The sequence below is a fragment of the Acanthochromis polyacanthus genome, chromosome 9, assembly GCF_021347895.1.
Source record: "Acanthochromis polyacanthus isolate Apoly-LR-REF ecotype Palm Island chromosome 9, KAUST_Apoly_ChrSc, whole genome shotgun sequence".
Lineage (NCBI taxonomy): Eukaryota > Metazoa > Chordata > Actinopteri > Pomacentridae > Acanthochromis > Acanthochromis polyacanthus.
In genome coordinates this window covers 5,998,985-6,024,559 of record NC_067121.1, presented here as the reverse complement: position 1 = coordinate 6,024,559, position 25,575 = coordinate 5,998,985, and the positions used below count along the sequence as shown (strand labels likewise).

The 25,575-nt window shown below is 38.6% G+C and overlaps 1 protein-coding gene across 19 annotated transcripts in view; it reads right to left on the bottom strand.

Moving 5' to 3' along the window:
- The window catches only part of dlg1b (discs large MAGUK scaffold protein 1b), a 156,438-nt gene that overhangs the window by 28,306 nt on the left and 102,557 nt on the right, over window positions 1–25,575 (bottom strand). For 11 of the 19 annotated variants that reach the window (XM_051953004.1, XM_051953005.1, XM_051953012.1 and 8 more), the window contains 6 exons: window positions 11,348–11,440; window positions 10,797–10,850; window positions 5,998–6,048; window positions 4,517–4,641; window positions 2,666–2,835; window positions 1,034–1,170 (listed from right to left, as the gene is read on the bottom strand). In XM_051953004.1, coding sequence (XP_051808964.1) covers window positions 1,034–1,170; window positions 2,666–2,835; window positions 4,517–4,641; window positions 5,998–6,048; window positions 10,797–10,850; window positions 11,348–11,440 — 630 coding nt within the window. Of the gene's footprint in view, window positions 1–1,033; window positions 1,171–2,665; window positions 2,836–4,516; window positions 4,642–5,997; window positions 6,049–10,796; window positions 10,851–10,934; window positions 10,959–11,347; window positions 11,441–23,294; window positions 23,524–25,575 lie in introns of those variants that run through there. The other 8 variants (XM_051953008.1, XM_051953015.1, XM_051953019.1 and 5 more) reach the window with 3 other exon arrangements.

The following is a 25,575-nucleotide window of genomic DNA, read 5'->3' as shown; positions in this document are numbered from 1 at the left end:
TGTCTCCTAACCATCACAGATTGTTCAAAATGACTCAAACTTGTTCAAAAAGATTAAATGTGTCTGAAATGATTCAAGAATTTCTTCAAAATGACAAAAAAATTGCTCAAAAAGACTCAAAACTCGCCCATAAGAATTCAGAAGTTGTCCAAAAATAATACCTTTTATCAACATTACTCTGGCATATGCCTAAAATGACTGAAACTAAAACAAGTCACAAAATATAATAGAAACTTGCCCAAATTTACTGAGATTTAGTCTAAAATGACTCAAATCTTGTGTCAAATAACAAAAACTTTAACAAAATGTGTCCAAAACCACAAAAAAAAAATGCTAAAACTACTCATACTTTGTCTATAAATACCCAAAACCTGTCAACAAAACTGTTCATATTTACTCAAATTTGTAGAAATTGACGTAAATCTTGTAGAAAAGTGACTCAACTTTGATCTAAAATTACTCAAAATGTGTCTCTATGACCTCATAAATAAACAAAACCAAGGGTTTTGCTGAAAATGGGCACAATGACAAAGACTTCTGTCACACTAAATGACCTCCAACATTAATGACCTCCACCATAAAACAGTGACGTCAGCGCAGGAAAAACACCCACTGTACTCAATCTGAACAATAAATAAAAAAATATTGATTAAAAATGGTGATTTATTACAAACATTTGCACTAATTGGCTCCGATCGGGATCATGACACCCTGTGTTTAAACTAGTCAACTCGTAAGGTTTCCGAAAGAGATTTTTTATTTAAGAATGAGCAGAATTTTCCCTCGACCCCTATTTGAGGCAATTAGCATTAGAGAGTTAATAAAACAGATGTTCTTTTAGTTAAATGTCTGTTCGTCTGAATGGCTATTAAGAACTTTAAGTCATGCTTTTGGTGTTGGTTTTATTTGATTAATTAACAGAAAACTTCTTAAAGACGATGCTGTTTGTTGATGTTTTTACCCTGCTGACTGGTTTTAGTCTCCAAAGCCTAAACAAAGTCAACATGTTGGTAAAAGTTTGAGGAGAACTTACAGCCAGCAATTTGTCTCCGATCTGCAGCCTCCCGTCTTTATGTGCAGCTCCGCCTTCGATGATCTTGGTGACGTAGATGCTGTTGTCGCCCGGGATGTGCTGGTTCCCGACTCCGCCTGCTATACTGAAGCCAAGACCTGTGAAGACACCAGAACCGAGACCATCAAAGTGCTGTCAGAAAAGAGGAAAGTGACAAATGTAGAGTAGAAACCCAAACGTAGAAGCTACAGAACTCTGGTCTCCAGCTGTTCTATCCGTCCAACACGCTCTTCATGGGAACAAACAGCAGGACGTTTTTGAAAACACGAGCTCATAACCGCCGTGAAGCTCATGTGAGGAAAGCGAGGCTTTGTTCTTGAGCTGAGGTCCTTGTCTGAATAATCATGAGGCCCGGAGGGATTCCACTAAAGCTCCTCTGGAAGTAGAAACGATCCGACAACGAGGCCGACACGCTTTCATGTCACCTTCACCAACGAGTCAAAACACCAGGACGACTAACGGAGGAACATCTGGATCTATCGGTTCTTCTAGTCAAAGTGTTGATGCAGGAGAAGGTTTTTAGACTGGAGACTCTTTGATAAGAACCCCGTTATTCTGGACAGATGACAGCGGTATAGTGAAGCTGAAACAAGTCTAATCCACAACATACAACCTCTAGGACTTAAAGAGAAACTTCAAGGTTGAAGGTTTTTCATTTATGTTGTCTTGGAAATTATCGATTTAAAAATGAAAGCATTATTTTCTATGTTTTATGACACATAAAGGTTCTTAAAAATGATTTTAACAGTCATATTAATCCTCAGACGCCCCCCAAAAAACATCAAAATGGCTCCATTGATCAGCCATAAATGGTGAAAACATTAAGAGTCGTCTGATTTTCAACTTTCTGATGGTCCTTAAACTATTCGTCTGTTATGTCATTCCTTTAGAAACTTAAATCTCAGCTTAAAAATCAGGAAATTTCATCAAAATCAACTTAATTCACATATCTTATTTAAACATTGTCCTTAAAGTTCATTGTTTGCATCAGATATCGCAGTAAAAAATGAACCGACAGTGAAGAAAAAGGTAACAGACGCAAAAAAACACCCAGAAACTGCCCTGATTTCAGAGTTAAACTGGACTGAACTCGACTATTTTCGATATCTAGACGTCAATCAAGTTTTGTTTTTTTTAAATCAGCACGATTTTCTTGTAGAACATTTAAAACAGTTGTTGCATGAAAGTCCTTTTCAATTTAAAAAAAAGGACCATGACGTCTGTTAAAAATCAATCTAGAAAGATTAAATATTGGAGTTAAGACCTTATAGTGATATCTTAGATGTGACTTTATCTGAATAATTTACATAATAGGGGTTAATATGCTACAAAAATATAGAAAATAGGTCTCAGTTTCGGACGAAGAAAACTTAAAGACAAAACAAAAAACGTGTGCATTCGGTGTTTTGGGGACTATTTTCAGCGGCGGATGAATCCACATTCTAAATTAAACAACTATTGATTAAAATTCGTGATTTTAAAAAAAAAAGATGTGAACACTGAACTGAAAGCTGCTCTTTAGAACCTGCTGCTGACGCGTTCAGACTGAAACCGACTCGGACATGGAGGCGGCGTTCCGCGGTTCGGTTCTACCTTTGGGTCCTTTCACCAGCTTGATCTCCATGACTTTCTCGGAGACGGGTTTCCTCCGGCGGACGTACAGCCGCACCAGAGATCCGGCCTCCTTCAGCGCCTCCACGGCCCGACTGTGGGTCACGTCCCGGACGTCCACCTCGTTGACCCGCAGGATGACGTCGTTCACCCTGGAACCAGAACCAGAACCAGTGAGTCCATCTGGAGTCAAACTGAACCTTCTCAGGTCAGAGCATCTCCTTCAAACAACATTTAAACACTCAAAATGTGCTTCAGTAGTTTCACGCTGAACCGTTTATAGAATTTAATCTAATCTAGTTTCCATAGAAGTTATGCAGAATGTAAGCATATTATTTAAGGTTTAGATTTAGTTTAAAACAACATAAATACAACTAACTGTCTTCACTCCTCATCATTAATGGTTAGTTTTAGAGTGTTTTTTTTAAAAATCACTTCTTATTTCGGTGATAAACAAAGACAAATCTAAAATTGTTTTTTTTAAAGTCTCTATTTAAATTTAATGCTATAAACACAAACATTAAACCATCTTCTTTCCTTAATGTTTGTAGCATAAAATTTAAAACGAGCAACTATTTCACAAATAACGCCAAACATTTTTACTGCTATTTTTAAAGTGTTATCAAGTAAATGAACTGGCAAATTCAAAAAACAAACAAATCTACAGGTGGATCATAGATTTTATTTCTACATTTTTATAACTGAGTTTCAGTTCTGTGGAGTTCGAGTAATTCGGGAAGTTTGGCGGTTAGTTTGGAAATTCACGGCGACGGTTTTGAGACATCAGACAGTGAGAATTCAGCATTTGATTTAATAAAAAACAGAATTCTCTGGATAATCCACATCTACACAATGAAATCTTCACTAAAATTATTTTCAATTGAAGAAGAAGACCTAAAAATCCTCATGTTACCATCAACAGTGGATTAAATTACTGATTAGTGCTTATTTCATATGTTTTAGAGAAAACACAGCGGCATAAACTCAACATAAAATCCTGTTTTCGTTCCTTGTTCGTCTATAAACTCTCACACAGACACCCGATCCTGTCTTCATTCTAACTGGAGCTTCATCTTCATCATCATCGCCTGGATCGGGTGTTCGGACGGTCGCAGCTGAATTATGGATGAAGGAGTGAAAGGAGCAGCAGGAGGTTCTGGTTATAAACGGGACAGCAGCGGATCAGAGAGTTTAAACTTCACCTGCTTCATAAAAATCATCGGTTCAGGTGCTGTAGGACGGTGGAGTTTAACCCCCAACCTGCCAAAATATTTAACGTACAAAGACTCCAAAGAATAACGTACAAAGACTCCAAAGAATAAACTACTGTAAGAAACAAACGTCACAGTAAAATATTAAATTACTTCTTCTAAAAACATCTGAAATTGATTTTTTTTCAGCAAAACTGACGAAAAATTTTCATTTTTCATATTAAAAGAGAGGATTTTTGTCAGTTCTGATAATAAATGATGCAACTTAAATGTTTTGTTAGCGTGTTTAATTTACTTTTATCTATTTTTAGTGGTGATTCATTGCAACGGATCAGAGGTGGAAGAGTCAGAACATTTAGATACGAAGAGGACAGTAAATTACTAAGTTTGATTATTGTGTTCATGTGATGCTTTCTTTAGGTTTTGTGTGTTTTGGGTAAAAGTTCATCTAGAAGTTGAGTTTTGAGCTCATGAATGAATCAAACAACAAAAAAACATCCTGTCAGAACAGAGATTTAGGATTTTTACAGATTAAACGTGAGACTATTAGACAGTTTTTAAGACTTTTCAGGTAAAAACGCTGAAATCGTCTGAATTTCGCTAAAATCTCCTCAGACTCCACCTGAGGCGTCCGTCCTGAGCGGCGGCTCCTCCGGGGATGACTTTGGTGATGAAGATGCTGGGGTCTTCACCGATGTGGGGGTTGTCGGTGCCGCCGGCGATGCTGAAGCCGAGGCCCGAGTTTCCCTGGAAACCACGACAAAACAAACGACACGGTTAGGACGAACAAAAACTTGAAGACGCAGCAAATGAACAAATAACAGCCAAGAGGCACCATGACAAAGACTTCTGTCACACTTAATGACCTCCAACATCAACAACCGGTTTGTGGCTTAAAACAAAACGTCAATTTGTTCTATAAATTACACAAATGTTGATTAAAAATGCAGAATTATTAAAAACTATATCCAAATGAATGAATCTTATACGACAGCGTACATAACTAAAGGATCAGGGTGAGGTTTGTACTGATTCTAATCAGCTAAAATATCATTGGTAACAGGACATCCCATGTTTAAACCAGCTGTAAAAAAGAGTTTTTAATTAAGAATGTGTTGATTTAATGCAGAATATTTAGTCAAAAATCATTTTAAAAATCAAACAAACAGGAAGAAATTGTGCATTTGTTGTTTTGGGGACTATTTTCAGTGGTGGATGGATCCACATTTGGTGTTTCTGTGGAAGAAGAACACCATATTAGGCATTTTGAGGACTATGTTCATTGGTGGATAGATTGACATTTATTGTTTCTGTGGGTATTATTCCCATATTGGATGTTTTAAGGACTATTTTCAGCAGCGGATGGATCCACATTTGGTGGTTCTATATTTAGTGACAGATGGATCCACATTTGTTGTTTTGGGAACTAGTTTCTGTGTCGGACAGATCAACATTTGTCGTTTCTGGGGCGGATGAATCCCATATTGGCTGTTTTGGGGACTATTTACAGCAGTGGATGGATTCATATTTGATATTTCAAGAACTGTTCTCTGTAGCAGATGAATCCATGTTTCTTATTTCAGGGACTATTTTCTTTGGCGGATGGATCCACATGTAATAATATAATAATAAATCAGTCAGAATGACCAAACCAGGGCTTTTATTTTAATATTTTAACCACATTTTGCTGCTGTGTCCAGATTGAAAAGAATCACCTGAAGGACTTTTGAACCTTCGTTTTCAGGTAAACATGTAGGACGTAATTCGGTGATGAAACGACTCTACAAACCTCAGCCCGAGGCCGGGTAAAGCTCCAGCGGGACTCATCTGGCAGAGATTCGTTTTTTTATTTACGTTGCACTGACGATAATTTGCACTTGAAGAAGCAGAGCGGCTGAATCAGACAAAAGGAGGAGAACAATGTAGGAGATAATACCGCAGGCGGAGGATTAAAACGCAGCTGCATTAAAGACGAATCAGGAAGTTTTGTCCTCATTTCCACACACAAAAAAAGATGTTTGGACTCGACAGACCTGCAGGGTTTCAGAGTTTAAAAGTTTTAATCTGAGTTCTGAACTCGTAAAGAGAAATAAACCGTCTCACCCTCTCCAGCGTGATCTCCTCGTACTCATAGTCAGCCTCCGTCCCGTTCACCTGAACACAAAACACCCATCAGCTCATTTATACACAACAGAAACACACAAAACATCAGCTCATTTATACACAACAGAAACACACAAAACATCAGCTCATTTATACACAACAGAAACACACAAAACATCAGCTCATTTATACACAACAGAAACACACAAAACATCAGCTCATTTATACACAACAGAAACACACAAAACATCAGCTCATTTATACACAATAAAAACACACAAAACATCAGCTCATTTATACACAACAGAAACACACAAAACATCAGCTCATTTATACACAACAGAAACACACAAAACATCAGCTCATTTATACACAACAGAAACACACAAAACATCAGCTCATTTATACACAATAAAAACACACAAAACATCAGCTCATTTATACACAATAAAAACACACAAAACATCAGCTCATTTATACACAACAAAAACACACAAAACATCCATCAGCTCATTTATACACAATAAAAACACACAAAACATCAGCTCATTTATACACAATAAAAACACACAAAACATCAGCTCATTTATACACAACAAAAACACACAAAACATCAGCTCATTTATACACAACAAAAACACACAAAACATCAGCTCATTTATACACAATAAAAAACACAAATAAAACATCAAAACAGGAAAGTTTCGGTTGTTTTTCTTCACTGTGGTTCATTTTTCACTGCAATCTTAAGTCCTGCGGCTCAGTGGAAACAGAACAACCATGAAGAAGAAGAGAGAACTCAGTAAAAACATCAAAAACCAACCAAAAGTTTATGAAAATGTTTGATTATCGATGCCATAAATGATGAAAATGCACCAAATTATCAAAAACTTGAATATCATTGCATTAAAATATAGAAAATGTGGATATTATTGAACCAAAATATTTTTAAAAAATGGATATTATCGTACCAAATTATCAAAACCTTAAATATTAACACATTGAAATAGCAAAAATGTGGATACTAAAGCCCCCAAAAATAAAAAAAATCAGATATTAAGGCACCAAAAAAATGAAATACCTGAATATTAACGCTCCAAAATGTCAAAAATTTTGATATTATTGTACCAAATTATCAAAAATGTGGATATTATTGCACCAAAATATCAACAACTTGGATATTAACCCCACAAAATATCAAATATCTGAGTAATAAAGCACCAAATTTTCAAAAATTCTGATAGTAAGGCACCAAAATATCAAAAACTTAAAGATCAACAACCCAGAACATCAAAAATGTTGATATTTTTGCTCAAAAATATGAAAGATTTGGATATTGTTGTACCAATTTAACCAATATTTTGCTGATGCACTGCCTGCAGTTCAACATAAACACTCGCTGAATTTTTGTTATGCGACTGTTGGTCATAGATCAGTGACGCAAGACTTCTCAGTTCCGCTAAATTTTACTGAATTTTTTGCTTTTTAAAGAATTTAGTTACTTTAAATGGTTGAGTTTAGACATTTTATAAAATAATACACAGATTTCTGCTCAGATGGAATTAATTCTCTTGATGGAACAAGACACTTCCTTTGGTTATGTCACTCCTTTTCCTAAATCTCTGCATTTAAAGTGTAAAAAGTTTGAAATCAGCCCAAAGACACATTCAAGGTAAATATATGAGATGGAAATAAACCTGAAATCAGCCTTTAAGTGAAGGTTTTTTGATTTTTGCACATCAAAATTAAGGAGGATTCCAGAAACTTTCAACTTTTCAACTTTGTCTTGAGGTAAAAGCTGCCGACTTGTTTCTGGCAGCGGAGCGGTCCAAGTGAAATTAGAGATTAAAACAGTCTGGAGACGTTGGCCGAGATCCTCGACTCAGAAGCTTAATTTTCAGAGACGTTAAGAGAAAGACGTTGAGCCGGCTTCTTATTTCTAACGGAGTCACATCAGGTCAGGAAACCGCAGAGATTCACCTCCTCATGGACAGAAAACGCCTTCATTAACTCTGGATCAGACGCTCTGTTTGTTGGACGGTAAAAATGTGAAGTTTAAGAGTTGGACGAGTCCTGAGGAGGGAATTCTGTGAGGTGTTTGGTGAAACTGACGGAGCAGCAGATCCCGAAAGCAACAAACCAACATTTGGCTTCGATTGGTGAAACGACGGCCAAAAATCAGGGCTGCTGTCGCCTCAAAAAAACAAACAAACAGAAAAACAGTAACATTGGCACTCATTTAGCTTCGTCTGATTAACAGAACAGGAAAAATACTCGGCTATAGTAACGGAATAATTCTGATATCAGTCGCATGTTCAGGATGAAACCATTTTGGTAAAAGTTCAGTTTTAAGACGATCAACAAGTACGAAAGAAAACATGGAGTGATTATTGAAAATGTTAAACAATCCCACAGTAAACTGGTCGGTTAGGATGTTTGTCAGGGTGTCAGTTTTCTGATTATTGTATCAATGTGTCAAAATCTGAATATTAATGCATTAAAGTACCATTACCCTCGACATAAATGCACCAAAATGTCAAAAACCTGGACATTAACGCATTAAAGTACCATTACCCTCAATTATTTACGCACCAAAATATCAAAACCTGGATATTGACACAGTAAAATACAAAAAAATCTGAATATAAACGCACCCAAAAAACTAAAATCTGGATATTAAAGTCCCAAAATGTTCAAAACTTAAATATTAAAACACTAAAATATTAAAAACTTGGATATTTATGCATCAAAGTACCACTACACTCAATATTAATGCACCAAAGTATCAAAAAAAATGAATATTAACATTGCAAAATATATAAACATATATGTATTAACGCACCAAAATAACAAAAATCTGGATATTAATGTTCCAAAATTTGCAGAACCTGAATACTAAGACACCAAAATATCAAAAACTGGGATATTAATGCACCAACATGTCAAAAACCTGCATATTATTGCATTAAAATATCAAAAACGCGGCTATAAACACACCAAAATATCAAAAACCTGCATATTAACACATTAAAGTGATTATAATCTGGATACTAATGTACTAAATTGTCTATAACCCTTATTTTAAGACAGTAAAGTGGGAAAAACCTGGAAATTAAGGTTCTAAAGTGTCAAAATGTCAACATCCATGTAACAAAGTTTGAAAAACCTGGACATTAACACGTCAAAGCGTGAAAATAGAAAATATGGATACCAAAGCACCAAAGGGTTAATAACCTGAATATTAATGCATCTAAGAGTCTATAATCTGGATATTCATTTATCAAAGTGTCAGTGTCCTGGAAATTAATGCACAAATGGAAGATTTGTAGTGTTTAGGTTGAACTGCAGGCAGTGTTCCACAGATTAGAGCTGAAAATCAAAGCTACTGGATGAATAAAATAAACACAGCATGATGAAACATCTTCCTACAGCTGCTCAGTGTCTGTAGTACGTGGAAATATAAGACTAAAAAATGCTAGAAACAACACAGACAGCAGCAAAAACAACACGTAGATGAACACAAAACTACAAACATGACACAGAAAACAACACAAACAAGACACAAACTGATACAAACGGGACAAAAAACAATAAAAAACAACGACAGACAACAAAAACGAGACACAAAATGACAAAAAACAGACGAAAAATGAACAACACAGAGTACAAAACAAGAAGACACAAAATGATACAAACAAGACAAACAAGCATCAAAAAACAACAACAAAAACAAGACACAAAATGACAAAAAACATGAGTAAACATAACCAAAAATCAATAAAAGCAACACATAAAGTACAAAAAGACAAAAAATGACAGAAATGACTAAAAACTATAAATACAACAAAGCAAGCAAGAGAAACGAGACATAAAATGACAAAAAACAGAACAAATTCGATAAAAAAAAAACCCAGAAAGCAACAAAAACAAGAATTAAAATGACACAAACGAGACAAAAAAACACCAAAAACGAGACACAAAATGGCAAAAGCCAGAACAAAAATCAATAAAAACAACACATGAACCCATTAAACAAAACAAACGAGACAAAAAACACAATACAAACAACAGAAACAACAAGAACAACAAAAACAAGACATAAACTGATATAAGCCAGCACAAACTGAAACAAATAGACGAAAAACAATTTAAAGAAACAGCAGAAAGCACCGAAAACAAGACATAAACCGACACAAAAGAGGCAAAAAAAACAACATAAACAACAGAGAAATCAACAAAAACAAGACATAAACTGATATAAAACAGACCAAAAAACAATATAAATAGAAAGCAACAAAAAAACAAATAAACAAATTAGACAAAAAACAACAAACAATACAAATGATACAGAAAGCAACAAAAACAAGACAAACCGACAAAAATTGGACCAAAAATGAGTAAAAAACGACACAAATTACACAAATAACAATATAAACAACAGAAAGCAAAAAAAACAAAACAGAAAACGACAAAAATGAAAAAAATATTCAAAAATATATTTGTTAATTCTATCATTTTTACATTTTTAGCTTTTCTACTTATTTTTTCTGTTTTCTAAAACCAGGTTCTGTAAAAAGCTAAAAATTCTGAGCTCCCCGACACAAATAAAAAGCCGTTTATGACTCGTCTGTGACCGACGGTGAGGTGAGGAAAATTCAGAGAGTTTTCAGATGAACTGCAGGCGGTGTTTCCACTGCCTGTAGTTCACCTGAAAACTCTCTGAAACGGGGCAGTGGAAAATGAGCTCACAGTGTTGAAAAAAACCCACATTTTTTGAAGCACATTCGTGAAAAACTCACGTATGGAGGCGTGTCCAGGCTGTCGGTGTTGACCACTACGGGCGGAGGGTTGGCCTGAGGACAGAAGAGAGGAGATAAATAAAAACAAAAGATAAACAAAAACAAACCTGAGCATCCTCCCTTCCTGCCGACACTCACGGTCCTCATGCTGCTACGCTGGATCTGAGCACAGATTAGCGATTAGCGCTACGTACATGGCGGCATTTCACGCTGCAGAAGACGCAACGCTGAAGCATGAAGCCCCGAAGATCTAATTAAATAAAATCTAAATAAAAACAAAGAGGGAGGTCCTGGGTTCTTCTGGGTTCTCCTCCTCTAGATCTGGATCCAGTCTCTGCCAGATGGGATCTGAAAACCAGGAATCCTCTCTAATCTGCTCATCAGAGCCACAGCTGGACGGCAACAAGCAGCAACAAAACATCTGCAGATGGATGCATGGATGGATGGACGGAAGAGCAGGGAGGAGGAGGAGCAGGGAGGGAGACACAAGTGGAAGGAGAACCAAAAAACAAACACAATTTATCACAAAAGATCAAATAAAAAAAAAAAACCTGTGACGTCGGAGGGATGACGGCGGTCTCTGCCGGGATTGGAGGGATTGGGATCACGGGGATTAATGGAGAGGAGGAGGGAGGAGCCTCGGCCTGAAGAAGAGGAGGAGGAGGTCAGAGGAGGATGAAGAAGAGGAGGAAGAAGAGGAGGAGGAAGACGGGGAGGAAGAGGAGGAGGAGGAGGATGAAGAGCAGCAGAAGGAGGATGTTGGTGCATGTGGACGTTCAGGACGTTTGTTTCGGTGGTGCTGAGGTGCCAGTCAGGTGGAGTTTGATCACAGGAGATTATATCAAGTAAAAATATATTTTACTGTATGAAAATGTTGCTTTTTTTACACGTTGATCACCAAAAATGTATCTTTATGTTTGTTTTTTATCACAACAAAATGAGTTTCTTTAGTTTTTAGACCAAACAGACGACCTGAACTCATCATTTTAGGTCCTGATGAACCTTCTCTACTGACACAAAAGAAGCCTGAACACCTTTAGTCTCTAAATATTTAATTTTAGTTTGAATCTATGAGGCTATTTTAGGGTTAAATTAATCACTTTAAGCTCGTCTCTTCATATCTTCATACGATACCACTCACAGGTTTTCTATATTAGCGTTTCTATCAGGTAAAAACTTCATTTTATGGTTTGAAATTGTATTTTCAGACATATCTCATCATAAACTGCTGGCGGTTGAATTATTTTTTCATAACTGTGTCGAGGAGAGACTGTCTGGATTCTGTCAACATCATGATGGTTGGAAACTTAAAAATAAAGAAATAAGCACTCAGAGTTAGAGAGAAATAATCAGAAAATCAAAGCGAGGTAATCTAAAATCTGTTGTAATGACAAGCAAATCCACTTAATGAAGAAATATTGTTAAATTGAGGAGAAAAGCAGCTTTTATCATCAGAAAGGACGAGTTCTGCTGTTTTTATTTAGGGTTTTAGAATTACATTACGGTGTTAATCTGCAGAAATCTGACCTGTCTTCATGTTCATGCTCAAAAATGTGGAATAAACATTAAAAATCTTTCTGCAGACAAACAGCAGCAGGATGTTCACCGACGGGAGCGTTCGTTTCGGTCGCGTCGAGGTGGCGGCCGGGCGGAGCTTAGAGGTCGGCCAATTGCGGAGCAGACAGCGTGTGACTGACAGCGGCTCTCCCATCTGCTGCTGGGAGGATTAAAACGACGCTGTGACCTCCGACTACAAGCTAAATCCTCCGTCCCCTCGGTGCAGCGGGCCGGATGTCCTTTTAGTCAGAAGCAGACATTTCAATCTGAGCCGACAGCACAGAGGGTCAAAGAACGGCGCCCCCAGGACCCCTCGGTATACGAGGACCCGGACAGTTAATCAAAATATTAGCGAAAACACAGCAAACGTTTTTTGGTAATGTGTGTCACAGCAACACAAATCTAGGCTACAACAATTTCTTAACTGTGTTACCAATCAATAATCAATCAATACCACTGAAGGCAGCAGATGACATTCAGCATGCTGGTGAAACTGCTTTTTTCTTATCTTTTCCAAGATTATTGTGAATCCAATTGTTTCACGTTTGCAGGGACGCAAATTTTGACTAATTCCCTCAACCGATAATCAATAATCGATAACAGGTGATCATCAAACTGTTTAAGTCAACAGACACATAAGACGAGACTGAAAATCAAGTTGGTTAAATGTGTCAGAGATAAAGAAAGGCAGATATAATTCATCCTAAATCTAGCTGGAGGTCATCAACAACTACAGGAGTCTTAGTCATGGTGCCCCCTGACTTACTTCCAAACCCTTAAGTCATAGAAAAACAACTCACTACACAGCTTTATTTAAGAAGCTAACAATGTGCCTAAGTCATAGAAAGAAACTAACTACACAGCTGAAATTATAGAAAGAAGCAAACTACATATCTAAAGTTGTAGAAAGAAGCTAACTGCATAGCCAAAGACAAAGAAAGACGCAAACTACATATCTAAATGAACTTAAAAACAGCTAATTACAAAGCTGAAGTTATAGAAAGACGCTAACAATGCAGCTACAGTAATAGAAAACGGCTAAGTACACAGCTATGGCATTAAAAAGACGCTAACTACATTGGTAAAGTCGTAGAAACAGCTAACTACACACCAATTAAAAAAAACACTGAAAGACACAGGTAGAAGTACAGGTAAAATCATAGAAAGCAGCTAACAATGCAGCTTATTTGAGGGGTTTAGAAGCAGAGTGGTCAAACCCACAAAGAGTCCAAACTGAGTTTTATATCATTTTTGTCATATTTTATGGTCTACATTTTAGTGTCAGAGTGATCTAACCCACAACCCAAATATAATATTACAGTGGAATGTTAGATTATTCTAGAAAACACAAAACTTTGAACCCATTTTTCTCAAAAATTACGGAAGGTGGATTAGACCACTCTACTTCCAAACTTTTCAAATAAAAAAAATTCTATTTAAATCTAGAAATGTCAGACATTTAACTTCTCACACCAATAAAAACGATGAAAAAAAATGAATTTAAAAAATTTGATTTTTGTCTGTAATTTATGTAATTTAAACACTTTCTTAAATATACTTTTTTTCTCCTTTAGAACCTTTCCAGAGTTGCACCACCTTCTAAATCCCGCTCAGACATAAAACCGCGATAAAGAGCAGCGATCCGAAGCCTCCAACGCTCTGACCTCTATTATGCAACAGCAGGACCCGGTGAAGCCGCCGGCTGGAAGCGTTGCCGTGTTTCGAAGAGGCTTAATTGTTGTTATGGAAAACCAACAGGCGCTAAAATTAGCCGCGCGCCCATCGACCGCTTCGATCCGCCAGCCCTACTTCTGCAGCGCCGCTCGGAAAGCCGTTCACAGCCAGCCCTAATTGTTCCCAAAAGACACGAAAGCGGTTCAACGAACACGACAGAGTTCATGTTTTAACTCATCCAGACTGACGGCGGAGAGTGAGCACTCCCATTCACACAGGATCTTTGAAACAAACCGACTCCTGCTGGTCCATTAATCAATTAGACATCAGAGGATTGGACAGCTTTAACTGTTCTGAAGGTTTTAATTGAACATAAATACCAAACAGATGTGACTATTTTCTGCTTTGTGCCCTACATTTCCCATCATGCCATACCTCTACATATGATAAACACGTGAAATGTAAACATAAATCTTATTATATCTTTATTTTTTAACCCTTATGACACAACAGTTGTAATTATTACTAATTTGTATCTAAACTGCTGTAACATGTAAGTCTTTAACCTTTTTCTATCAGCAAAATGAGTTTCTTTGGTTTCTGGACAAAACAGACGACCTGAACTCATCACATAACTTCCACGAATGACAATTTACAAATGAAAAGATGAATAATTGATCAGAAAGACGATTAACATTACAGCCAAACTGATAATGGATATCTCAGAGTGTAAAAACCAAAAGTTACATCAGTTATATGTCCACACAAATCATTACTATTATTTTTAGATATTTTTTTTAAAGAATTGATCAATTTACACAGCTAGAGGTCACAATAAAGGTCTGATTCTAAGCTAAGCTAAGATGGGATGAGATAGGACAACCTAAGATAAGCAAAGCTTGGATAAGCAACGATAAGCTAAGATAAGATCACCCGAGACAAGCTAAGCTAAGCTAAGATGAGATGAATTAAGCTAAGATGTGATAAGATGAGATAAGATAACCTAAGATAAAACGAAATAAGATAACCTAAGATAAGCTAAGCTAGAGTAAGTTAAGCTAAGATGTGATAAGATAACCTAAGATATGCTAAGCTAAGATGTGATAAGACAAAATAAATTTAAGCTAAGCTGAGATAAGTAAAATAAGATAAGATAACCTAAAATAAGCTAAGCTAGGAAAAGCTGAGTTAAGATAAAATAAGCTAAGACAGGACACGAACTTCATTAAACCCAAACTTGTAGGAGATTTTGTTCTGACAAAATGACAATAACATGAGAATAAAAGCAGCACCTGATAGAACAACAATGAGGTACACATTCCTTTATAAAAATAAATAAGTACATGAAAAAAAAACACTCTCTCTGGTGTTTCTCTCTTTGGATTAACCCCACGTATATGTTTGGCAATTATTCTTCACTTCCATCCAAAATAAACACAGATTCTGATTATTGTAGCAGCGACAGATTAACTGATTGGACACTAATTAACGTATCAGTCAAACTTTACTGTTTACAGTTTCGTCCTTCACATTAGTGCACTCCAAAGGTAATCAACAATTTTCAATCATTCATAAAAACAGGAAGCTGCAGTGAGTTTGAGGGACGAACATAAACATGGGAGTGGAAGATCGAGGGTTTGGTTTCATGACAACGGTTCACACGATCGGTATTGATTCTCCTTAACGTGACACGCTGTAGTAACTCAACCGGGACTTCCTGACACACCACCGAACACGTTATTCAGCGTTGATATTCCCACCAGACGAATCACCAGCAACGGCAAGGGTTGGAGGTCACAACGACAACAAAACTCCTTTACAACATCCATGACTTCAAGTACAACCTTTAGATGCTTCATCATGGAGAAACAATGTTCAACCACAAATACTAAAGCGTGTTATACAAAAAATCTGCAAAAAGAAACCGTAAAAACACAAACAACTGTCCGCAGGAGCTTCAGTAGAAATCAACTGGACGTCTCTTGGAGGTTCTGGAAGACGCTTTACCTCTACCTAGAGATGTGAAATGTCTTCAAGAACCTCCAAGAGACATCCAGTTGATGGGAATACCATGACCAGGATGACTGAGAATCTACACAGGCACAAACAACTGTTAGATTTCCAATTTTCAGAGTCAGAAGACATATAATATGGTCATAGGAGAAACTTTCCAACGGTGTCCTACAGACAGAAGACATTTCTAAATTCTGTCTCAAAAAAACGTCCAGAGCCTGCTTTGGGCTTTAAAGGATAGAAGTCTGACAGTTTTCTTTCAGAAATGCTCAACTTTAACAAGCACCGTAGCAAGATATGCATTTTATGAATCCAAGGAAGCTAAAGTGGCAAAATGTTGAGTCCAAGTTTTGTAAAAGACTCTGAATCTGATTTTCATTGGCAACTTTTTGACTCAAATCAGCTGCTAAGAACATTGGTACTTTTCGATGCACCTCAGTCCCACAAAGACCAGTTCCCTTAGAAATGGACTGTTGCTAAGTTTTTGGTACAACTCAGCACCGATCCTTAATTCCTCTAATGAATGAATCCTGTATCAGGACTTCATCCACCCCTGTAGGTCCTCATCTAACCTCTAAACTGGGCGGTGGTGGATCTAAAGCACCAAACTGACCACGTCGTCGCTGCTGAAGTACCTTGCTGAAGGCGAACGGCACCCAGGGGATCTCCGTCCGGCTGCTCACCACTTTGGCCGTGCTCTTCGTCGGGCTTTTCTTGACGCTATCGCGCAGGTTGAGGAACCGACTGCGAGCTCGACAGGATCCCGGGACGGTGCAGGCGGTAAACGTGGACAAAGTCGCCTGAACCTGCGGCCGGTTTGGTTGCTGTTGTTGCTGCTGCTGCCGGTGCAGCTCGATGGCGTGTTGGCGCTGCAGCGGGTGAAGGTGGGCGATGGACTCCTGCAGGTTTACCTGAGGCAGCTTCTTCTCGCCGCCGTTCACGGCCTTGGAGGTGAAGTCCTGCCGGGGGTAGTGCGTGGTCATCTTCCTGGAGGAGATTCCTGACTGGAGGAGGTTAAATAATAGATGTGGGACGTTCCCTTCAGATCTGCCGGTCAGGCCTCAGCGGTCATCCGAACTGCTGCTCCGGAGCAGAGCGGCCGTTCTCTCGGTTCCAGCCTCCCCCTCGTCTTCCCTCATTCTGCTGCCAATTAATCGGCTCCAGCGAGCGATGCTCATGTCAGCACGGGAGGGGGGGCGGCTGCACTTGCTGCATGAATAATCGATGTCACCCCCGGATTCAGACAGCGACGTGCATGTCAGCGGGGGGGGGGGGGGGGGGGGGGGGGGGATGTGACGAGGACTCCCGGGCAGCGGCAGGCAGGAAGCTGCAGCTTTCATTTGGATATTCTCTCCTGTTCCACTGTCAGCTCTAAAGCCTCGCTGGAGATAAAGAGCTGACAGTCGGACAGCTGATGAGTTTTTTCTAAAGGGGTTTCCTGTTTTGGATTTTTATTCTACACAATGGTTAAAACCTGAATGTGAAAAATGAGCCAAAAATAAAAATAGCGACGACTTTTACGTTACTATCAAATACTCTGTTCAGACAGACAGACTTTTACAGTTTGAGGAACGTAAACAATCCAGCTTTGTACTTTCAGTGTCGACTTAACAAAAACCAGCTGTACAAGATCTTTAACTTCTTAAAAAGTCTGAAAAACATTAAATTTTAAAAACGCTGATGTATTGTCTATGGATGTCCCTATTATCAACAAAAACTGAAGCCTGATCCTTTGTTTACGCCTGCTGTCATGCAAGTTTCATAATATAAAGAAAAGTGTCCCACAGTTCTTTGTCATGTTGTCTCTATACTCGCTAAATTCTCACTCTGTTCTCTACTTACCAGCACAGACCGACCCGCCTCCTCTAATCTACAGTATTAAACAGAAAGAGTGGGAGGTACAACTGTTTGGTTTCTATTTTCTAATAAGGCAAAAGTCAGAAATGTGATGACTTTTTTCAGTAATACAAACTGCTCTGTTAAATAAAACAAGTCTTAGTCCTGGCGTCATAAATATAAAAATGTGACGGGAGAAAAAATACACCCAGAAACTGCTCAGTCCGGAGGGTAGACGCTGTTTGTCTACCAGAAAACACTGAAAAGTTTATTTTTACACAGTAAAATATTGAGCAATTCGGTCAAAATATCCAGTAAATGCTGGCCTATGTTGAAATGAATCCTGGTCCTGCTGTGACAGATGATCCAGAATCGTAGTATCCAGCCTTGTCATTAATGGCCTACTTATTTACGCAACACAAACTACGACCCGGAGCGACCCACAGATGAGTGTTGACATGTCGGCATGTCTTTGCCGCGTCGCTGGACAAAGGCTTGATTTCATTAGTGGATTTACAAATCCAGGAGGAGGTTTGGTGGGAGGAGCGTTCTCAGATCTTCAACCAAACAACAGTCAAAGTCCCCGAACGCCTCGTCTCTGTCCACAACGACAACAAAACTTCACAAAACTCCTTTGCAACATCAATAACTTCAAGTACAACCTTTAGATGCTGCATCAGGGAGAAACAACGTTCAACAACAAATGCCAAAATGTGTTACTTTATAAGAAAATCTGCAAAGTAAAAACACAAACGACTGTCTGTAGGAACTTCAGCAGAAATCCACTAGCTGTCTCTTGGAGGTTCTTGAAGACCTTAACCTCTCTTAGACCCTCTTAGAGAGGTGAAATGTCTTCAAGAGAAGGCTAGTGGATTTCTTGGAGGTTCTTGAAGATATTATATTATCAGAAAATCTGCAAAAAAAAACCTCTAAAAACAAACAACTGTTCGTAGGAGCTTCAGCAGAAATCAGTTGATTTCTTGGTCACCTCTTCAAGAGGTGAAACATCTTCAAGAACCTCCAAGAGACATCCAGCTGATGGGAATGCCATGACCAGGATGAATGAGAACCTATACAGACACAAACAACTGTTAAATTTCCAATTTTCAGAGGGTCAGCGAACATATAATAACGTCGTAAAGAAACTTTTCCTGTTTTGTCTTTCTGTGTGCTACTGACACAAGACATTCCTGAGTTCTCTCTCAAAAAAACGCCCAGGAACCGCTTTGGACTTTAAAGGGTAGAAGTCTGATGATTTTCTTTCAGAAATACAACGCTGACGAACATCACAACAACAGATGCCTTTAAAGAAAACAACGGAATCTAAAGGTGAAAAAATGTTGATACCAAATTGTGTAAAAGATCAAAAGTCAGATGTTTATCTGCAACTTTTTGACTCAAATCGGCTGCTATGAACTTCAGTCCCTGAACGCCTCGTCTGCGTCCACAGCTCCAGAAGACATCGATTCTGATGGATTGAGAAAAACGAACCAGTTTGATGTCGGCATCGAGAATGATTCATGACCACAGAAATGCAGCGTTTCGAGTGAAAACATGTCACAGTAAAACAGGACTCTGAGGAGCTGCTGCAGATCAACATCAGCCTCTGACCAGCAGCCATGCAGCTCCACCTGCAGGTCACGCTGAGGAATTAACACCACTAATGGGGTCAGTAATGAGCTTTTAAAAGTCGCCACTTGTTCTCAATAACACGGCATTAATATGACGCGAATATCTAAAAACACAGAGGAGCTGCTGTGGATTAACTTGAATATTTGTCCTCTTTAACGTGCAGGAGGAGAATAAAGCTCCCACCAGTCTATAAACCTCTGGACCTCAGGCAGCGACTAACTCCTGTCACGTTTTTAATCACTGTGGCTCATTTCTAACTGCAATCTAAAATCCTGCAGCTCTACAGAAACACAACAACCATGACGAACTCAGTTATATGCCAGAAAATTATAATGAAAATTAACATTAAGATTATTTATCTACAGAAACTTTAAAGAACCTGGAATGAACATTTGCAACATTTCTTCAAGGTGTTACCACCACTGGAAAAATAACGGTGGCTCTACACGCTATACATATTTAAGTGTTTGCATTCTTAAAAGCTCTACAAACTCTGTTTCCACAACTCTGACTGAAAAAACAATCATATTTTCATATTTCCATCTGGTCCCTGAACACATCATGTATGAGCTGTTGTTGCATCGTGGATAAAATAAACAAATCAAAGATTGAAAATGTTAAATTTCAATAAAATCTGTTTTTTCAACATGTCTTGTTTTTTAAAAAAAATCTTCAAACATCGACTGTTTGCAGCAGATTGTAAGAAAAACAAAAAATTCTGGGCAACCGAGGACCAAGTTATAAACAGTGTTTCTGTTCTGTAGAAAGATGTTCCTCCATGCTGAATGGATCTCCAACAACTTGCTCCTCTGTTCACTATTTCTGATCCATGCTGCATTTATTTATTCATCTATTAAGTTTTTTTTGGTTTACTTTCTGGCTAAAGTTGTTCAAATTGACTCAAAATGTCTCCAAAGTAAAAAAAAAATGTCTAAATTGACTCAAGAATTCTTCAAAATGATTCAAAATTTGTTCAAACGGACGATTTTTTCAAATATTTTAGACAGGTTTTAGTCCAGTTTGGAGTCTGTTTCTCCATGCTGAATGTATCTCCAACAACCTGCTCCTCTGTTCACCGTTTCTGAGCCATGCCGCGTTCATTTCATTCATCCAGTAGACTTTCTCTCAGTCAAAAATGTGTCCAAATTGACTTAAAATTAATCCCAAGTAACAAAAAAATGACTCAAGAATTCTCCAAAAGAACTCAAAATTTTTCCAAAGTTACTTGAAACCAGTTCAAACTGACAAAAATGGCTCCAAAATAACAAAAAATGTTGAATTTTACTCAAGAATTCTCCAAAATGACTCAAAATTAGTTCAAATTGACATTTTTAAAAAACATTTTGGACAAGTTTAGTCCAGTTTGGAGTCCCTGTTTCTCCATGCTGAATGGATCTCCAACAACCTGCTCCTCTGTTCACTGTTTCTGAGCCATGCTGCATTTATTTTATTCATCCCATAGTTTTGATTCTAACCTCTGCTCTGTGGAAACACTGCCTGCAGTTCAGGTGAAAACTCTGAATTTTTAATTGTGCTGTGGAGTGCAGAATATTTATCACAGGATCTGATACAAATTCACACTTTATGACAAGTTATTCAGTAGAACAAAGTGATTTTGATGAAATATCACAATTTCAAGCTTGGATTAGGTTAATTTTCAAGTTCAACGCTCACAGAAAGTTGAAAATCCAACAGTTCTTTCTGTTTTTTACATCTTCTGGCCATTAAAAATGGTGTCAGTTTGCAGATTTTCAAAATAAAATACACATTCCAACCCCTAAATCTCTTGCAAATAGTTTATTTTTGAGTAGAAAGAAAGAGATTTTAAGCAGAGATTTGGTTCATTTTCCAGGTGGAATTTGGAGTCATATTTGTTGTGTTCAAGGACTATTGGAAAGTTGATAATCCGATAATTTTTTCCAGTTCTAACCGTTTCTGCCTTTGATAAAGTGGGTTATTTTTGCAGATTTTCAAAATAAAACACTGCTCGTTAAACCAGCCAGAGGGTTTTGGAGTTTAAAGAGTTAAACCTAAATTCTGTTCATCACAGCTGAGGTCCTATTTTTGTAGTTTTGTCAATTTATTCATCGTGCAGCAGTGAAGAAAAAAAACATCAGATCAGTTTTTTCTCCTCCAAATAAAATGTCTGATCAGATTTCTTCTTGTTAGCAGCAGTCATGAGACGAGACATGATCTCCCCTGAAAACATCATACGTGTGATTTTGTTTTTCATCTAAATTACTTACAAGCACTTCCTGAACCTTCATCATTGTGGATCGTGTCTAAATTTAGCTTGTTATTGAAGTGCTGAGGTTGATTTAAGAGGCTTTCTTCATTATCTGGGTCACAGACGGCAGATATAACTTTTAGAAAGGACAGAAATAACGTGTGAGGCTTTTTATTTCCTCCACCTAAAATAGAACAGCAGCTACATTTATTTGGGGTTTAATTCTTGTTATTCATATTTTTATAAGCTTCTGCAGGCAGATTTGAAAAACATAACACTACAAACAGAATAAATCGGCTTATTTACAATTTTCTGATGGTCCTTGAGCTAATCGTGAGATTTTGTTGAGAGAAACAGTGAAAAGAGATTTGTGAACAATATTTGAGAGAAATGGTGATATTGTGTATGTGGAAAAAGTTTTAAATCTTTGAGTTCATCTCATAAAAAATGGGAGCAAAAACAAAAGTGCTGCGCTTATATCTTTGTTGAGTGTACATAAGATCTGGAAGCTGAGATCTTTTTGTTCAGCTTTCACAGCAAACTTCACTAAATTCACTTCAAATGCACCGAACCGTCACTTCAAATCTCTCAACAAGCCAATAGAACCCAACAGACAAACTTTTAAATCCTTTGTCAACTTCTGTCCAAACACAACCAGCAAACTCTAAAGAAGCAACAAAAGAGCCAAAGATTAAGATTTGACTCCAACTGATTGCATCAAGCGCCCCGGTTTTACCCGAATGCTGCTTCAAACCTGCATTAGCTGATTTTTTTTCATCCACTTGAGGGCAGCAGTTGTTTATTCTGGGAGTCGTGTCCACCTGATGAACGTCGGCTGGTGAAGCAACAACATCTGGGCAGCTGTCGAAAGCTTGACGCTCTGAAGATTCACAGTTTAATCCAGAGATTCAAGCTCTGTTTTTATCAAATATCACTGAAAACAGACCAGAGGAACAGTGATGAAGGAGAAAAACAGCAGTTTTTCTCCTTCATCACTGTTCCTCTGGTCTGTCTTCGGATGTCTGCTACTTTATACAAACTGCCCCACAGAACTCATATCTGCAGCCTGAGCTCTTCTATGTACGTTAACATGCGTGCTGGAGGCGGTAAACAGGGAGGTGGAGGGGAAGCACTGCGTGTCAGGAGCCTGGCGGTTGCTAGGCAACGCTGGGGAAGGCATGTGCTACTGCAGGGGTTCCTCACATCTGTCCAGAACATGATGCTGCTGTTTATGCAGGTAAATCTCACAGCCTGGCAGTCAGAGATTCACCAAAAGCCTCCTCCTCAGAGGAGCTGGGGGCGGGTAGGGGGGGGACTCCGGCTCTCGTTTTCGTCGCCGTCAGAAGCTCTGGAACATTCAGCTGCAGCGTAGTGATCAAACACGCCGCTGCAGCCTCGTCGCTGACACACAAATCAGCCCCAAAAAACAGAAGGCGTGAGTCGGCCACATGACGCAGCAGCAACTTTTCCACTCGACACACTCACACACATGTAGCGCCTCCTCCTCACCTTCAGCAGGGTCTACTGGCCGTGGAGGGAGGTGGAGGGAGGTGACCTACCAGTAGGCGCCGGTGCAGCCTCTTGGTTCTCCTCAGGGTGCCCATGATGCGGCGGCCCATCTTCTTGGCGTACCACACCGAGTTGAGCATGCTGCTTGTTGCTGCCGCTGCTGCTGCTGTGGTGAAGGTGTCGCCTCCTCCTGCTCCTGCTGCAGGGTGACGGAGGAGGTGCTGGCTGGAGAGCAGACGATGGGAGGGGGGCTTCACTCCACCTTGTGTCCCCCTCCTCCTCCTGCAGACGCTAACAGGGAGGCTGCAGAGGAGCCGACGGAGGTGGCGGTCGGTTAGCGGGTCGGGGGGAGCGAGGAGCGGCGCCTCCGGGGGTGAATGAACCTACTGAGGTGACGGAGCATCGCCGGCCGAGCTGCCGCCGTCTGACTGGAGCAGACAACAGACTGCAGGGCTGACGAGGACGACAGCGTCTGAGAGTGTTTAAAGAGGCAGCGAGGAAGTTCGTCCTCTGATCTCTGCAGTCTGACAGCAGCTCCTTCCTCCTCCTCCTCCTCTTCGGTCCACAGCGGTTTGGTCCGGCGACCTTTGTCCCACTTCAGCTCCTCAGTTTTTCCAAACACGAGTCATCGGGGGAAACGCGACCCGGAAAAAAAGCGCTGAGTTATCGCGGCTGTGACGGAGATCAGAGCAGCGACCGTCACGACGAGGGTTAGTTAGTCGCTCGCTGGTTAGTTAACCCTCCCAACGCCACAACCAGACGCTGGGTTTGGGAAAAACATTCCCAAAATGACAGAAAACACTGGAAGATTCTCAACTTTCTAACCATCTTTGAACGTGGCACGTCTGACGTCAAGAAAATCACTAAAATCAAACCTTAAATCCAGACATTCCATTAAAACCACAATCAGAGTCTCGTTAAAATTCTCCAACCAAAGAAAAATATCTTGCAACAGATTCAGCAATAAACTATTCGTTCTAACACTCTCAACCTTAAAACTTCAAAAATCTTTTTAAAAATCCCCAAACTGACACCATTAATCAGCTAGATACAGTAAAAAAAACCCTAAGATTCTTAACTTTCCAACCATCATTGAACGTGTCATTGATAGACGTCAAGACAAATCACCAAATTCACACCTTAAAATTTAGATATTTGATCAAAATCACTTTATTCCACTTGTCTTGTTAAAAAATTCAAAACACAAAAAACAAAACAGCTTGCACCGGATTCAGTGGAAAAACCGTTTGTTTGAACACTCATCCGAAAACCTAAAAAATCTTTAGAAAATCCCCAAACTGACACCATTTATCAGCCAAAAACAGTCAAAAAAAAACAACAAGATTTTCAACTTTCTGACAATCACTGATGTTTGACATCAAGAAAATCACAAAATTCCAGCCTTAATCCAGACTTTTCATTAAGATCACTACAGGTCTTGTTTGCAAATTCTCCAAAGTGTTTGAATCGTTTTCTACGATTCAAATCAGTCACTTCATTCTACGCGTCTCATTCAAAAATTTTCCAACAAACAAAAACTCAGCTTGCACCAAATTCAGTGAAAAACAGTTTGTCTGTACACTCTCAACTCCAAAACCTCAGAAATCTGTACAAAAAACCCAAACTGACACCATTTATCAGCTGGAAACAGTGGGGGAAAAAAAATAAGATTTTCAACTTTCCAACCGTTATTGATGTTTGACATCAAGAAAATTACCAAAATCAAACCTTAAAATCCAGACTTGTCATTAAAATCACTTCATTCCATGGGTCTTGTTTGGAAAATAAAGTGTTTGAATAATTGTCTACATTCCTTTAATCATTAATCTGTGATGTGATGTTCTGTTGGGGGGAAAAAAACTACGCTGAAAATGGTGGCATTTCACCAAAATCACTTTATTCTACGCGTCTCGTTTAAAAACTCTCCAACAAAAAAACCCAGACTGCACCGGATTCAGTAGAAGTATTTGAACATTCTCAACCTCACAAATCTTTACAGAAATCCCCATTTGACACCATTTATCAGCCAGAAACAGTAAAAGAAAACTAAGATTCCAACCATCTTTGGAATCTTAGTCATGTTTGACATCAAGAAAATCCCCAAATCAAATCTTAAAATCCATATTTTTCATCAAAATCACTTTATCCTACAGGTCTTAAAGTGTTTGAATCGTTTTTTTATAGTCCTTGAATCATTATTCTGTGATGTGACGATCTGTTGGGGAAAAATAACCAAATCCAAGCTTAACATGGTGAAATCTGATCAGAGCCACTTAAAACATCAAACAATTCCTCTTACTAACCCTAAAACGTCAACAATCTTTACAAAAA